This window comes from Aphelocoma coerulescens, chromosome 10 (genome assembly GCF_041296385.1).
Source record: "Aphelocoma coerulescens isolate FSJ_1873_10779 chromosome 10, UR_Acoe_1.0, whole genome shotgun sequence".
In the NCBI taxonomy this organism is placed as follows: domain Eukaryota; kingdom Metazoa; phylum Chordata; class Aves; order Passeriformes; family Corvidae; genus Aphelocoma; species Aphelocoma coerulescens.
The window spans coordinates 13,428,154-13,441,741 of record NC_091024.1 but is presented as its reverse complement, the minus strand read 5'-3'; the positions used below and the strand labels follow the sequence as shown (position 1 = coordinate 13,441,741).

General features: G+C 41.0%; 1 protein-coding gene across 1 annotated transcript in view; it reads left to right on the top strand.

Annotated features, from left to right (window-relative positions):
• The window catches only part of RFX7 (regulatory factor X7), a 50,065-nt gene that overhangs the window by 24,666 nt on the left and 11,811 nt on the right, over positions 1–13,588 (top strand). The window contains exons 3-5 of the mRNA XM_069025482.1: positions 4,694–4,776; positions 5,592–5,714; positions 11,736–11,856. Of these exons, the coding sequence (XP_068881583.1) occupies positions 4,694–4,776; positions 5,592–5,714; positions 11,736–11,856 (327 nt within the window). The remainder of the gene's footprint in view (positions 1–4,693; positions 4,777–5,591; positions 5,715–11,735; positions 11,857–13,588) is intronic.

The following is a 13,588-nucleotide window of genomic DNA, read 5'->3' as shown; positions in this document are numbered from 1 at the left end:
TAAATAATAGATGTTTGTTCTGCTGAAGTATGACAAATTTTAGGGCCTTTCCGCCTGTAGGTGCAGGTTACATTGCCACTGGCACAGCCTTTTTTACTTTGATTAGAGTGTAGCTATAAATACTCAAAATGTGGAAAGAAATATTTAGAGCAGTCCATGCTCTCTAAAACAGTAGTCTTGCGTAAAGCTTGCAGAGTCCCCCTGGCCTTCAGCTCTCCTTACCCAAACTCAAGGACAGAAATAACCTGTAATTCTGCTTTCATTATGGACATTTGAAATAGTTCAAATTTGAATAGCATTTGCACTGTGTACATTACAGAAGTTGCAGCTCTTCTGATTGTTCCTTAGTATATTCTTCCTCTATCTTATTTAAAGTTTGGCCTGACTAGGTAAACAATCCAGAAAAAGCACATGCTTATTTTCTTGTCAACATAGGAGTTGTCCTATGGTAATCCCTTTTGATGACTTTAAAATGAAGCTTGACGAATGTTTGTGACCTGACAGTAGATCAGCTGTCAGAGAAAACAAGAAGAAGAGAACCAATCCACCAAGGTCAGGAAACCTGAAAGATATTAGTTGATTTTGGGGACTCATGTTCAAATCTCTAGGTTCTCTGGTTCAAGTAGAAACATTAATAAATTCTGTTTCCTAAAACACAGATGAAGTCCTTAACCTCATTCTATGCTGAATAGGTCTTTGTCTCTTTGTGCTGCAGAAACCTGCAGTGGCAAGTTAGTGTCTCCCAGAATGGAAACAGGTATCAAAACCTGGTATTTTCATTAAAAAAGCCCCTACCCCACAACATTTTGGTCATACTGGTTTACTTCACAGGTGTTTATTTAGCTCAATCAAAATGCCTGTTAGAAGGAAAAAGAAAGTTGCATCTGTTTCAATGAAAATCTTGTTCTATGTCAGTCTTAGGCAGCAAAAGGACAGATTCATTTGGAGCAGATCTGTGTGGCCACTGATCTGTGGTTTAATTTGTTTGCTGCTTATTTTAAGCATTTCTGTAGTTACCTATCTATATTTGGTAACTGTCAAAACAGAAATAGCAGATATTTCTGTTCCTTTATATGTTACTGAAAGTCTTTGCTTAGCTGTGACTTGAGGTTTCTAATTCCTTGTCCTTAGTTTTTCTGTCTCAGAATATAAGATCACTGAGATATTTTGAGTACTTGATGGATTTTTGGCTAAATTGAAGCCAAGTTGTGAAAATCATTATGAGCACTGCCTTCTCCCCATCTTCATTGAATCTTCCTTTGTTTTATATGGTTCCAGTTGCAGGAGATAAAGGTAACATGTGAAGAGCAAGAGTACCAGAGGCAATGCTTTGTGCTGGCTTTATACCTCAGTCCTGCAAGCAGTTTAGCATGCTTGTGCATTTTTCTAATGCAACTTCAAGAAATATGATTTATAAGTAGCCTTTGGAGAATTAGACCGTCTTCATCTGATGTGATAGAACCGGTCAGTCAAGGTCAGGATACTTCAAGCAGGATTTTTACTTAGATCCTTTTAAGTAACAGAAAAGGTTTCCCCAGACGTTGCACGGGCTCTGTGGTTTTTAGAACAACAGCAGCATAAACTTCAACAGGCTGAACAAAGGGGAGTTTGTCCAAGATGGTGCCAGCATCACATTCTTCCTTTTGATGCTGTGACCCTCTTCCACTCTAATGACCTATTTTTTCCACTCTTATTGACCTATTTGGAGATTTGGAAGGGAATTTATAGTATATTTTGTGTTCTTGTTTCTTTTTATTTATTTCCATATGCATGTAACCTAGCACAAAGAAAAGCTCAGAATGAATGAACCTTTTTCTTGGTCAGTTAGTAGGCCAGCTGAAGTGTTCCTCCAATTTCCCAAATTCTGTGATTCTGATTACATTAAAAAATTGGAAAGTTTTGATGCTTTGAACAATTGCAGTAACAGTAACTGCAGTTACTACTGAATTCACCAGACCTTTAGCATTGAGAACTGGTGGATGTCAGCTGAGATTGAAGAAGAAACTGTACTTACCAAGACTAACCAAGTTTTGAGGTTTTCAGAAATGTGTAGAGAAAACAGCCTAAACAAAACAACGCTTAACAAATTTTAACTAAACAAAATGCAGTACTTCCTGAATATACTTGCACTGACTGTCACACTCCATCTCCTTGCTGCCACTTCTTCAGTTTTAAGATGATTTTCTCTAAATAGATTCAGTCTCATCTAATAAGCTTAGGTTTATCTAATTATCACCCAGGTAGGATTACCTCTGTGAACTGCCTGTGACTTCTTTTAACTCTCCTGTTCTGAGGAGGTCCTGCCTTCCCAGGGCTTCTCTGCTACTGTTGCTGAAAGCTGAAGGACTTGTGCAGAAAGTGCTGCCTAGGGCCAGGCATGGAAAGGAGTGGGGTTTGAATGCAAACAGGGAGATACCATCACTCTGCAGCTGCCTCTGCTAAGGATGTGAGGAAGCCATAATCCTCAGCCACCTCATCTGTAGGGATGCGGTTTTGCTCATGGGAGAGTCACCGGCTCACTCACATCCTTTGGAAAAGGTTCTGCTAACATAATCCCAGTCAAATCTTTCCCTTTTTGTTGGAGGTTTTTGTTGTTTTGTTTTTCTTTAATTAGGGGGGTTGACAGGTGGGACCTGTGTAGTAGAGCGGCTCAGACAGGGCCCTTCACACAGCCCCTTCCTCCTGCCATGACACAGAAATGGCTTCAACTGCGGTGGGCACTGAGACTACTGCAGTGTATTTTGATAAAAGGTTTAGTATTTCTTCTAAAACCTTGCCTTCTGTGTTGTGCTTGGGCACATTAGATTTGGAAGAGAGAACTTGTCTTCCACTTCAGTGTTGGAGTCATGGGGGGGGGGGGATTTATTTTGCCTGGGATGCTTTTGTTTCATGGATTAGTGCTTACCATGCAAGGTAATCCTACCCAGAGAGTGCCCTTTGGTGTGTTGCTTGGGCTTTTGCCATTTAAAACAAAAAGAGCTAAGTTCCTTGGACAAGAGAATGTCTAATAATGAGGTAAAAGTTTTCTTGTTAAATTTCTGTCTTCTCAAAAATTATTAATTTTCTGTAAATTCTTTCTTTGGAGAACATTGACTTTGCAGTAATGGGCTTGCTAAAGTAAAACCCACCAGTTTAAATGCTGTGATTCATACAGGAAAGGAAGGACAGAGAATTTGACAAAATGCACCCATTATTAAGAAATACCTCTCTGGATACTTGGTGGTCTGAGTACCACTGCGGTGTAAGCTGCTGCAGAGCCACGCAGAAATTGGTGTCAGCAAATTTCAGGAGTTTGAGGAAAAAAACCCCAACCAAATGGTGTGGTTTGATGCAGCTTATAGAAGCAGCACATCCAGTGTCTGTTACCTGTGTGCTGCTGAAGTGTTTCTCTTGGCTCTGGGAAGGTCTGTTGCATCGCTGGGGGCCCCATTCTGTGCAGCAGTTCTGCAGTGTGGTTTGCTTGCCGGGATTATTGAGACCCTGCACTCTCCCAGCATCCTTCCCTGGATACTGTGTCCCACCAGTCCTTTCCCAGGGTCTGGGGTTAGGGAGGAGGAAGTGGGACCTCCTCTTTCTGGTACTGTTGTCACTTTTGTCCCAGCAAGGTTGGTCTGGACGTGACTGGGTCTGATAGGGAGCCCCAGTTTAAAGTGAAGTTTGTTTTTAGTTTCCCCACTCCATTCTGCTGAAGTGAGCCAGGTCTCACTACATGTTGGTCCCTCCTCTTTTCTCTTCTTTCTGGAAAACCTTACATTGGCAGTAAGACACCAGTAAAGACAAAGAGAATTAGCAGTAATCCAGAAGCTGCATTCTGACTTAAAAAAGGATCATGTGAGTCTCCAACTCTACTGATGGTGCACCACCTCGGGCACTGCTTCTGTAGCATCTTCCCGAAGGAAACCCCCTGTGCTCCCTGGTGCATGGCTTTCCTTGCACTGCTGCCAAGCAAGCTCTGAGCATCTTACCTCAACTGATTTTCCTTCTGTTTCTAAGTCCATGTAGCTGGTTTCAAATGACCAAAAGCTGGTCTCTGTGTAGCAATCACTGGCTGCGTACACCAGGTAAAACTGCCCCTCATGTCTGATCCTCAGCTGGTGTCCTCTGGAGGAGGACTCTGGCATCACTGAGATGGATGTTAACTGAAGGGCTTGTGTGCAGTAACAGTTTCAAATAACTGATTTCCAGAGGAAACAAAGAAATACATATGTATATAGATAGGTTTTAAAATTACTTCATTAAAGCCTGTGACACTTAACTACTAGTAAATATAGTGGATCACAGTGTCAGGTCTGGTATTCCATGTTGTTACATCATAGCTGGATTCTCAGAGGTGCTTCATGTGTGCTCTGACAAGGCCAAGTTTTTGTGTTACATGTCTGGTTACAGAAGTGATCCGTTGTTGGCATTTTTCCAGATTCTGCTTTTATTGCATGTGAATTTTGTAATTGTAACTAGTGCTTTCTGGTGTGTGATAATGTGCAAATAAAATAGGAAATCACATTTCTAGTCACATAGTGCTCACAGTCATGTTCTTTCACGTAAGTAAATATATTCTTGTTTGAAATTATATTATTTAGGAATACACTTGTCAGATGACAGTTTTTAGCTGTCAAGCTCAACTATTCTTATTTGCTTTTTTCTCCTCTGCCTCTCTCCACCTTTTGTTTTTTCCAAACCAAAACACCTTATCTAGCAAGAAGTTGAGAAGTTTACAGATCTAGAGAAACTCTACCTCTACCTTCAGCTGCCTTCGGGTCCCAACAATGGAGACAAAAGGTATGTGTGTGAGTGGAAGGGTGAGCAGCCAGTACTGAAGAGTTGCTTTACTTCCTGTGGTACTTAACTGCTAAGGAGTCATTCACATGATGTTGGGAGCAGAAGCAACCTTTATTAAACATTAAGTACCCTTGTTTTCCTGAAGATCAGGTGTTGGGTTTTTTTAAAACTTTAGGTTATTTTATTGCATGAAAAGCTTGTAATTATAAATCTCCTAAATGCAAGAGTCATCAGAGAAAGTGTTTCACAGTGTAATTGTTCCTTCACTGTTTATGTATGAAGTCATAAAATAGCAACACAAATGTGATGGTGGGTGAAAGAAAAAACTGATGGTATTTCTGGTAATGCTTGTTTGACTAAAGGAAGTTCTAGAAAACCAACTTGCAGATCAGTGTCACAAAATAAACGTGTTCCTGGTAGGATGGTTATAGGCAGGCAGGTGCCTATAGGAAGCATATTGATTATCTCCTGGGAAAACTGGGTGATTCCAGAGGACAGCTGGCAAACTAAGTGGGCAGAAGCTTAGAGGTGGCCAGTAAGGAATAATAAATTTAAGAGGGGAGGTAGAACTCTTACCTGTCACTGTCTACTGGGAGCTGTGTGTCAGTCAAGAAGTGGAGCGTGGAGTCTCTTTGTTAAACTGTGGATGAAAGAGGAAGAAACTGCTGCCCATGACTCAAGGAATAGGTAAATGCAGGAGGTGCAGGCCCTCTTTGGTGTCTCTCCATCTGTGTAGGTAGACAGTTATTAAGTCTTGTAAGTGAGGAGGAGCTGTAGAGCCATGTCTTCATCAGCACTTCTTGTTCTCTCCCCAGTGATCAGATCTCCATGTCGTCCAGCCGTGCCCAGCAGATGCACGCCTTCTCGTGGATACGCAACACCCTGGAAGAGCACCCCGAGACATCCCTTCCCAAGCAGGAGGTTTATGATGAATACAAGTGAGTGCCATACACAGGACTTTAGCCAGTGCAGCGTTGTGTGACACTGACTCTGCAGGTACCCCACTGGTGTGCGTGGACACAGCCTAATGGACCATGCTGCTGTACCTGAGAATACAGTAGCTGCTCTGTGGCAAACTCTATTCGTTACTGCTGCCTCTGGAGATAAGACTGTGGTGTTTAAATTGTGCATTACATGTACAATTGCTGAAGGAAGTACCTCTTAACATGTAAATATCTGTATTGGTTTTGTGGGCAGAGTGTCACAGTTAAAAAGCATCAGTTACTATCTTACAATATGTGTTGGTCTGCTTGTTTGCATATGTATATGACTGCCTTAACAAGGGTGAGGAGTTGAATTGTTCCTATAGATGCAGATATTTTGGATGTACAATCTTGCCCATCACACCTTTCTTTCCAGAATAATGCATAAATATTGGGCCTTCCCTGCAACAAGCCTGGTTTCTACAGAGGCACAATGTATCTGAATATGTATGAAACCAGTAACCAAGGCCACTGTGAGTCTATGTTGTCAAGTCTCAAAGCTACCGTGTAATGAGAAAGCAATTAGAAGCAAGGGAGAGGGAGCTGTCTGATGAAAGCTGGATTTGAATTCATTTACAGGATGTACCCCGTGGGGGAGGGGGAAAGAAATAATCATCCTCAGCCCAGTTGCCTGAAGAGGAGTAACAGATTTATGATCTAGTATGAGTATTTCCATAATCTGAACGATTACAGTAATTTGCAGGGAGCTGAATCCCTTCACCTCCTAAGTGCCTACAGGATTCACCCCATAGTAATTGTTATTGCAGGGTTGCCTTCTGCAAATATCTCGTTTTAATTAACTCTCTCTGCTGAAGTGTTTCACTCTGATTGAGCTGAAGCATGATGGCATTGGCTTGCCTGGGGTTGATAAACATGCACACACCTATTTCTGAGCTCCTGCCACGGCCGGGAGCGGTGACGCAGCCTGGCAGTGCAGCCAATGGCACAGACGTGCCGGGGTGGCCAATCCCTGAGCAGCAGCCGCTCGCACAGACACAGCAACAGCGGCAGCTGCTGTGCGGGAGAGAGATGGGAGCCTTATTCTTAAATATATTTCTTATTTAATAATTTATGGCCTGCTTCAGCAACAAATCTGCTTGGCTTCCATGCTGTGCCAAGCTGCAGATGCCCGGAAATATCATCATCTACAGATTGTGGAGTGTGAAATTTGGATGGCTTTGTATGTAGCTGCATCAAGTATTTGTGTATTGTATTTTTTTCCCTAACAAAATAAGGGTGGTAAGCAAATATTCAGGAAAATATCAAATGTTTGGAATCTGTTCTCCTTTGAAAGCTTCTGTTCTGTTTTTAAAACATTCAGTTTCTTTGAATATTTTCATGAGCTATTCTTACACACCAAAGGAGAAGTAGTCTTGGAGTGGGATGTGGGGAACAGGCATATAAATATGAGTTAGTTTTGATAAGTCCTTTTTCTTTACCTAAGGGTGCTAAGACCTCTCAAAATTCAGTTCTGTTATATTAACCAATTACCATTTCTCTCTTCTATGTGCAGAGATGGATGTTGCATGAGCTCACAGTGAGTAAGCTTATGCACTCTGCATGTGTAAATCAAAAGTGCAAGGCTTCAGAAGACTGCTGCATCATACCAGCATCTTCATTCCTGCTGTATATTTTGGTCAAAATAAATCTTGCAAAACTACTGGCCTTCTGCATCACCTTTCATGTGGTTTGTTTTTTTTTATGAAGAGGGAAAGACAGAAGCTTGCACTCCATACAGGTTCACCATTGGCAAGTGTTGATAGTATTTTCAGCTCCTCCACATTTCAGTAGCCTCTTCTCGCTGGGCTTATTCAGTACAGCAACTCTTCTTTCTGTTTTGTTGCTCTTCAATATAAGTGTGAATTCATCTCTCTAACTGGATAAAAGTGAGCGGATTCATCTTTCTTTTGAAAGGGATAAAATAACTTAAAAATGCATCACAGTATAAGGCGGTAGCACTTGGGAAGGCTGAGAGCTTGCAGCTGAATTTTAGAAAGGAGGTGGATGAGAGCTGGTTCACCTCTTGTTGGTGCTGTGATGCTGCTTGTACTGACAGAATACATTGAGCTGTAAGAAGCTGGGTTTCTGTTGGGTGCTCACAGTTCTTCTGCCAGTTTCCTCTGGGAGTTATGTGGGAATACAGGCTGGAAAGTATGGGAGCTTAAGGGGAAGTGCCCAGCATGTTATCCAGTCTGCAGTGAATGGATGCTGCTTCCCATCAGATCCTTTCAATGTTTTCTTGTAAGTCAATTTTACTTGGATATCTTGTCCCTGTTAAAAAACATCCTGCTGTCTATACACAGCCATGTATAGATTTAGCTGAGTTTAGAGAATTGTTATTTCAAGTCTAACTGCAGTCCTGCAGTACTTATGCAGCCAAAATCCCTATTTGCCCACAAAACAGTTTGTTGAGCCTTCAGTAAACACTTGAGTCCTCTTATCTTACTTTACTGCCATGACGCAAGGGAAGAAAGTCATTCATATTTAAGTGTGGTGTCCTGAAGATTTACTTGATACGCTTAATATGGATTAGGAGGTCTTTGAGTCATCCTGTATCTCTTTCCTTTAGTCTGTAAATCATTAATCCTTGCTTTACTGGCTGCTGGGCCACTTGGGGCCACCTGATGCATAGATTACATGTACTGAGTGTTAAGAATATTAACCAACAAGTTAGAAGAATATTCAGAAGGTAACACAGAAAAGGGCAGTAGGTATAGGTATACCATATCTGTTGAACACATAAAGGACACAAGGTACATCCTAATCTTGTTGGTTAGTGCTTATCCAGTATTTTTATATAAAATTCCCTGATAGGAATCGGATGAATAGGATGGGACCTTTTGTGTTGCAAAGTCTAGTCCCATGTCATAAGCAACTATCCATATATTCCTTTGAAAGCCAATCAAACTCCATCTAAAGCAGTTGTTTCTCACCTCTGCTGCTGTTCTTGGGAGTGTGACCTGCAATTTCATTTCTCTTACGGTTTTCAGACATCTGTTTTTCATCCTACCTGATTATTTGGACTCATTTATGTGCCAGCATTGTTTGTCAGTTTAATGAGAGCCTACCTCTTTCTAAGGTTCTTGGCTCTAACCCATTTTTGGAGACCAGTTGTTTTGGGGATTGGATAAACCAAGAACTCTGTTTTGTTTCATTTAATAGGTTCTTAATCATTTGCTATTCATGCTGTTTTTTTCTGCCCAGGAAGCTGTGTAAGCTGGGCTGCATAGCCTGTCTTTATCAGCTTTTTGGTTAATTTTTTTTTCTTGTGGTTTAATTGAGGTGCATTGCCGGAGTATTTTATGTCTGGAGTACATTCAATTCAAAGATCTTACCAAAAAAAAAAAATCATTTTCTTCTTATCATGTAGGGGAGCTCTATACAAAGGAACAAAGCATCCACGTGTCCGTTGTCATTCCTGTCTCTGCTTAGACCTTCCTTCAAACCCCCACCCCCCGCCCCGGTCTGTTTCCCACCCACCCTTCAAAGAGCAAAACAGCTCCTGGGCTCAGCGATGTGCCAAGAGTGCAAGTAGCAGAGAGAAAAGCTTCAGGGGAGAGACTCCTGGTATGTGTTGTCAAGTCAATGAGAGACCACAGATGGACATGGAGGTCCTTGGCTAAGCCAGGAGGGGGAGGGGTGATGTGGGATGATCTGTCTGAAAACTGAAATTCCATTATAATACTGATGGCTCAGAAATTACAAGCTTGCAGGAGCTGCCACTATGGATACAAGGGGACCATGTAGACTGTATGTTTTTGCTGCTGGCAAGTGATTGTCTTAAACCAGATGTGCTAGACTTGAGGAATGGATAATTTTATTCCCTTTTTATTTATTTATTTTCTCCTAGGGAGGGAATAATTTTAACTTTGAAGTTAATAGATTGGTAGGTCCCTAATCCTGGTGTTTCACTAGCTTGTTCTTTTGGGTTTTTTATTTTGCTGACGTTGAGTTTCAGTCAAAGATACTGCTGACTGTGGCAGAGAAATTTGGAGAGTCCTCCTTTGAATGGTATTTGAGACTTAAAGTCTTGTAATCAGCATCAGTAAGCAACAGAGACCCACCTTCCAGGAATTTTCAGACCAGCGTTTGAATCCATGGAGGCCTGACAAGATGCAAGGGACAAAAACCACACAGAGATCTATTTGCATATCTTTACACATAAATTAATGTGATTCCTGTGAGGGTACAGTGAAGCAGGAGGAGAATTCCTTTGTAATAACTTCAGAGGGACATATCTAGAATCCAGCTTCTGAGTGACTTATATTGAAATGTGTAGGTATATAAATTGGATATAGAGCTTCTTGATGTTCCACATAAAAGCTAGACTGGTGCCTGACTAGTGTACCACGTTGTAGGCAAGATGTCCTGGTTTGGACAGAGTGGCCCCAAGACATGGGGCGAGGCTCTGCAGGGGAGTGTCAGAACCAAAGAGCGTTGGTCATCATCAAAATCATTACATCTGTGGTGGTGCTTTCTGAGCAGAGGATACCAACCTACAGCCAGGGTAAAAGCAGCAGATACTTGCTCTGTAGTAACTGGTGTTCTTACTGAGAAAGTAAAGGCAGTGGAAGTATCTCAAGAAATATATACAGCTTTCTACAGAGCTCCAGCTTGAAGAGAAGACATTTTGACTGGCCTCCTTGGATGCAGGTTGTGACTAGGTGATGCTGGGGATGAAGTATCTGTTTCAGACTGCTGCTTTTTCTTTGCATCTGCCTGAGTTTCCAGGGGTTTGTTTGTGTGTATGTACCTGATTAGAGCAGCAGGCAACTGTGGGGTGTGAAGTCATTGTTTTTCTGCTCTCCTGCTGATAACCACACTGGATCATGTACAGTCACCTTTTCAGAGGCAGGTTGTTTTTGTATATTGCTGGTAGGATTTCTCACAGGAAAGGAGGTCATTGCTATCTGGTGCTGATGCTGTGGCTGTTGGGAATCTCACTGAGAAGGTTTTACTGGTACATTTTAGGCCACAGCACATCAACGTCTGTGAAACAGTGCAGGGAGTTGCTGTCTTTGTGCAGCCTTAAGCACTTCCAGTTCAGGTCCTGGTTTTCTCCTTTGCTTTATGTTTCTGATTTTCCAGAGCATTCACCTTTTGCAGCAAAATCAACAATTCTTGTTCTCTGCCTCAAGAACGTATTTTTTAAATGTCTCAGATGCTGAAACAACATTCTTCCTGCTGCTTTTGAGAACTGAAGACAGAAAACAGTGCCCACTTTACTAGAACAAGTAAAGTTGGCAAAATAATTACTTTTTGTTTCTTTATTCCCCTATATCATCAGGTTGTATACTGAGTCGCATGATGACGTTCATTTGCCGCAGCATTTGGAATGTCTGTTAATTTAGGACTGTTAAATAGGGTCCTGTAATCAAGCAGCTCTCATGGTTCAGTAGGGTCACAGTGGTAGGAGGACTGGGTCCTCAGTATGTGCTTATGTTATACCTATAAAGCTGGTTCCCTGGGAAGGCATCTTTTAAGTTTAGTTCTGTTAAGGTCTATTAAATTGAAGCTGTATATGCAAAATCTTTCTCTGGACACTGACACATCTCTTACCTACTGCTTTTCAAATATTCCTGCAGGACTTCAGGCCTTACCACACTCAAGTTGTGCTTCTGGCTAGAACAGGGTCTCTGTTATGTCCTGAAATAAGTGAATTGAAACATATGCTTCAAACTGAATTGTGGGAGTAAATCTTAACTGTGCTCTAGATAATGCCACTACTTGTTATTTCTTCACATGACTTGTCTTTGAACTCAGTAGAGAACAAGGCAAAAACTATGGTATTAATAGCTCTGTTTATACATTTTTAATGCATTCAATTCGTTGTGGATAGCTTCATTAATGTTAAATGTGGTTCTAAATATGGACGGGGATAAGTGTTTTCTTTTGAAAACCTTTGGAGTCTAGCATGTAGGCTGGCCTCTTGTATTAACTTTGATTCCATTCACGCTTTCTTTCTCTTTGTTGCAGGAGCTATTGTGACAATCTTGGCTACCACCCATTAAGTGCTGCTGACTTTGGAAAGATCATGAAAAATGTCTTTCCAAATATGAAGGCCCGTCGTCTAGGCACAAGAGGCAAATCAAAATATCCTTTGCTAGAACGCTTCTCAGTAACTTGTTCTGCACTTGCTTGGAGAACATCTGTCGTTATGGCTTAACTACCAGCTAAATGTAGAAGTAATGTTGAATAAAAAATGCCGACACTTTTCCAACGTTCTTTAAAAATTATTAATTGCAGTAGTGTTAGGTTGCAAGATATAACTTTGGAAATGAGTACTTATATTTAGATTCTGACACTCACTTGTCACAGCAGCGAGGCATCCAGAAAGTTTTATAATTTAGTACAAGGAGATATTGGAATAAAGGAACCAGAATTGTTAGTGATTTTCAAACCATTTTTTTCATCAGCAGCAATTTTTTCTTTTCCAAGCTGAGAATTACACCTTCCCATGAGAACCCTTAGAAGCTGTGGTGAAGTAATGTACTACCTGCTGCATTCCCCAGGGCTGGCTCTTGCTGCGTCCTGACATGCTGGGTAGGCAAAGCCACTGCAGTAAGCAGAGAAGGGAGAGCATGAAGAGGCTAAAAGGCATTGAGGTGTTCGTAGGCTCTAATTAAAAACCACTCAAAAGAAGCAACAGCAATGATACGAGTGTGCTGTAATACTGGTCTTTGCCAGGTCTCACTTGAAGCATGCACTTAAAAAGAGAATTAAATTCTAGTGGGCAGCCAAGAATTGCTTGTCTTCCACTGAGGGGAAAAATACCTTCCATGTTATGGTAAATGGAGAAGTTACGTGTCAGTTAAACTGTTTCATAAAATACAGTGTTGGATTATCTAGTAGTGAAATCCAAAACTCAGTACTCATGTTCTGGATAGAGCTAGAGAAGTGTTAAGGAAGAAATCATATGATGTAATTGTAGCTTGACCCAGGGGATCTCTTTAAGTTCTATTTCCACTGTTTCTAATTCAGAATGATTAAAATGTGACCTTGTCTCACACCTACCATAATTCCCAGGCTCCTTAGATTTCTTTTACTGTAATTATGCTCCATCCAGGTTAATGCAAGCAATTTCAAGCTCCATGGCCTAGGAAAGAATACAGGCATGTTTACAGAATGTGAAAAATTGATGATCCTGGAAAGGATTTGTGTGTCATGGCAAAAAGACACTGTGTGTCAACTCCCAGAGTAATGCTGTGGAGAGGAAAAAAAAGGCTGATTTGATTTCTAGACCTAAGTGAGTACGAGTAATAAAGGGAGTATATTTTTGTGTACCAATTTGATTCGATCAGTGTAAGAAAAAGTCTGGGTCTTTATGTCTGTGTTTTTACAGAAAAATTATCATGAATAAGGAGAGAGTGCCTCAAAAATTGTGTGAAATCGTAGGAAGAAATGTACTCATCAGGCACTTTGTCTTGTCCTGGGAAACTCCAGTTTGAGGAAGTCCTTTAGGAGAAGGAAATAAAGTAGAACCTAAATTTGAGAATGCATTTTTAGTAGTGATTAACTTTTGGAAATTTATTCTCCCATTTTGTTTTAGGAAGAGAGTTTAGTCCAAACTTATGTTAATGATTTGAATATTGAGTAGCTAATTGAAACTGCCTGGCATGGTTTAGTGCTTGTTCTAAGTCATCACATGAAATTCATCATACCTAGCATCTTTGCACAGATGGAGAAGCCCAATGACCTGGCCAAGAATGCAGCCATTGATAGGCTTTTGATTCTGGCTGGCTGTGAGATCATGCTAATGACAGAAATTCTTAGTTCTGTGTTGAGTTTGCTTTTAAAGCTTATGAGGATTATCAGAAGAATTACTGCTC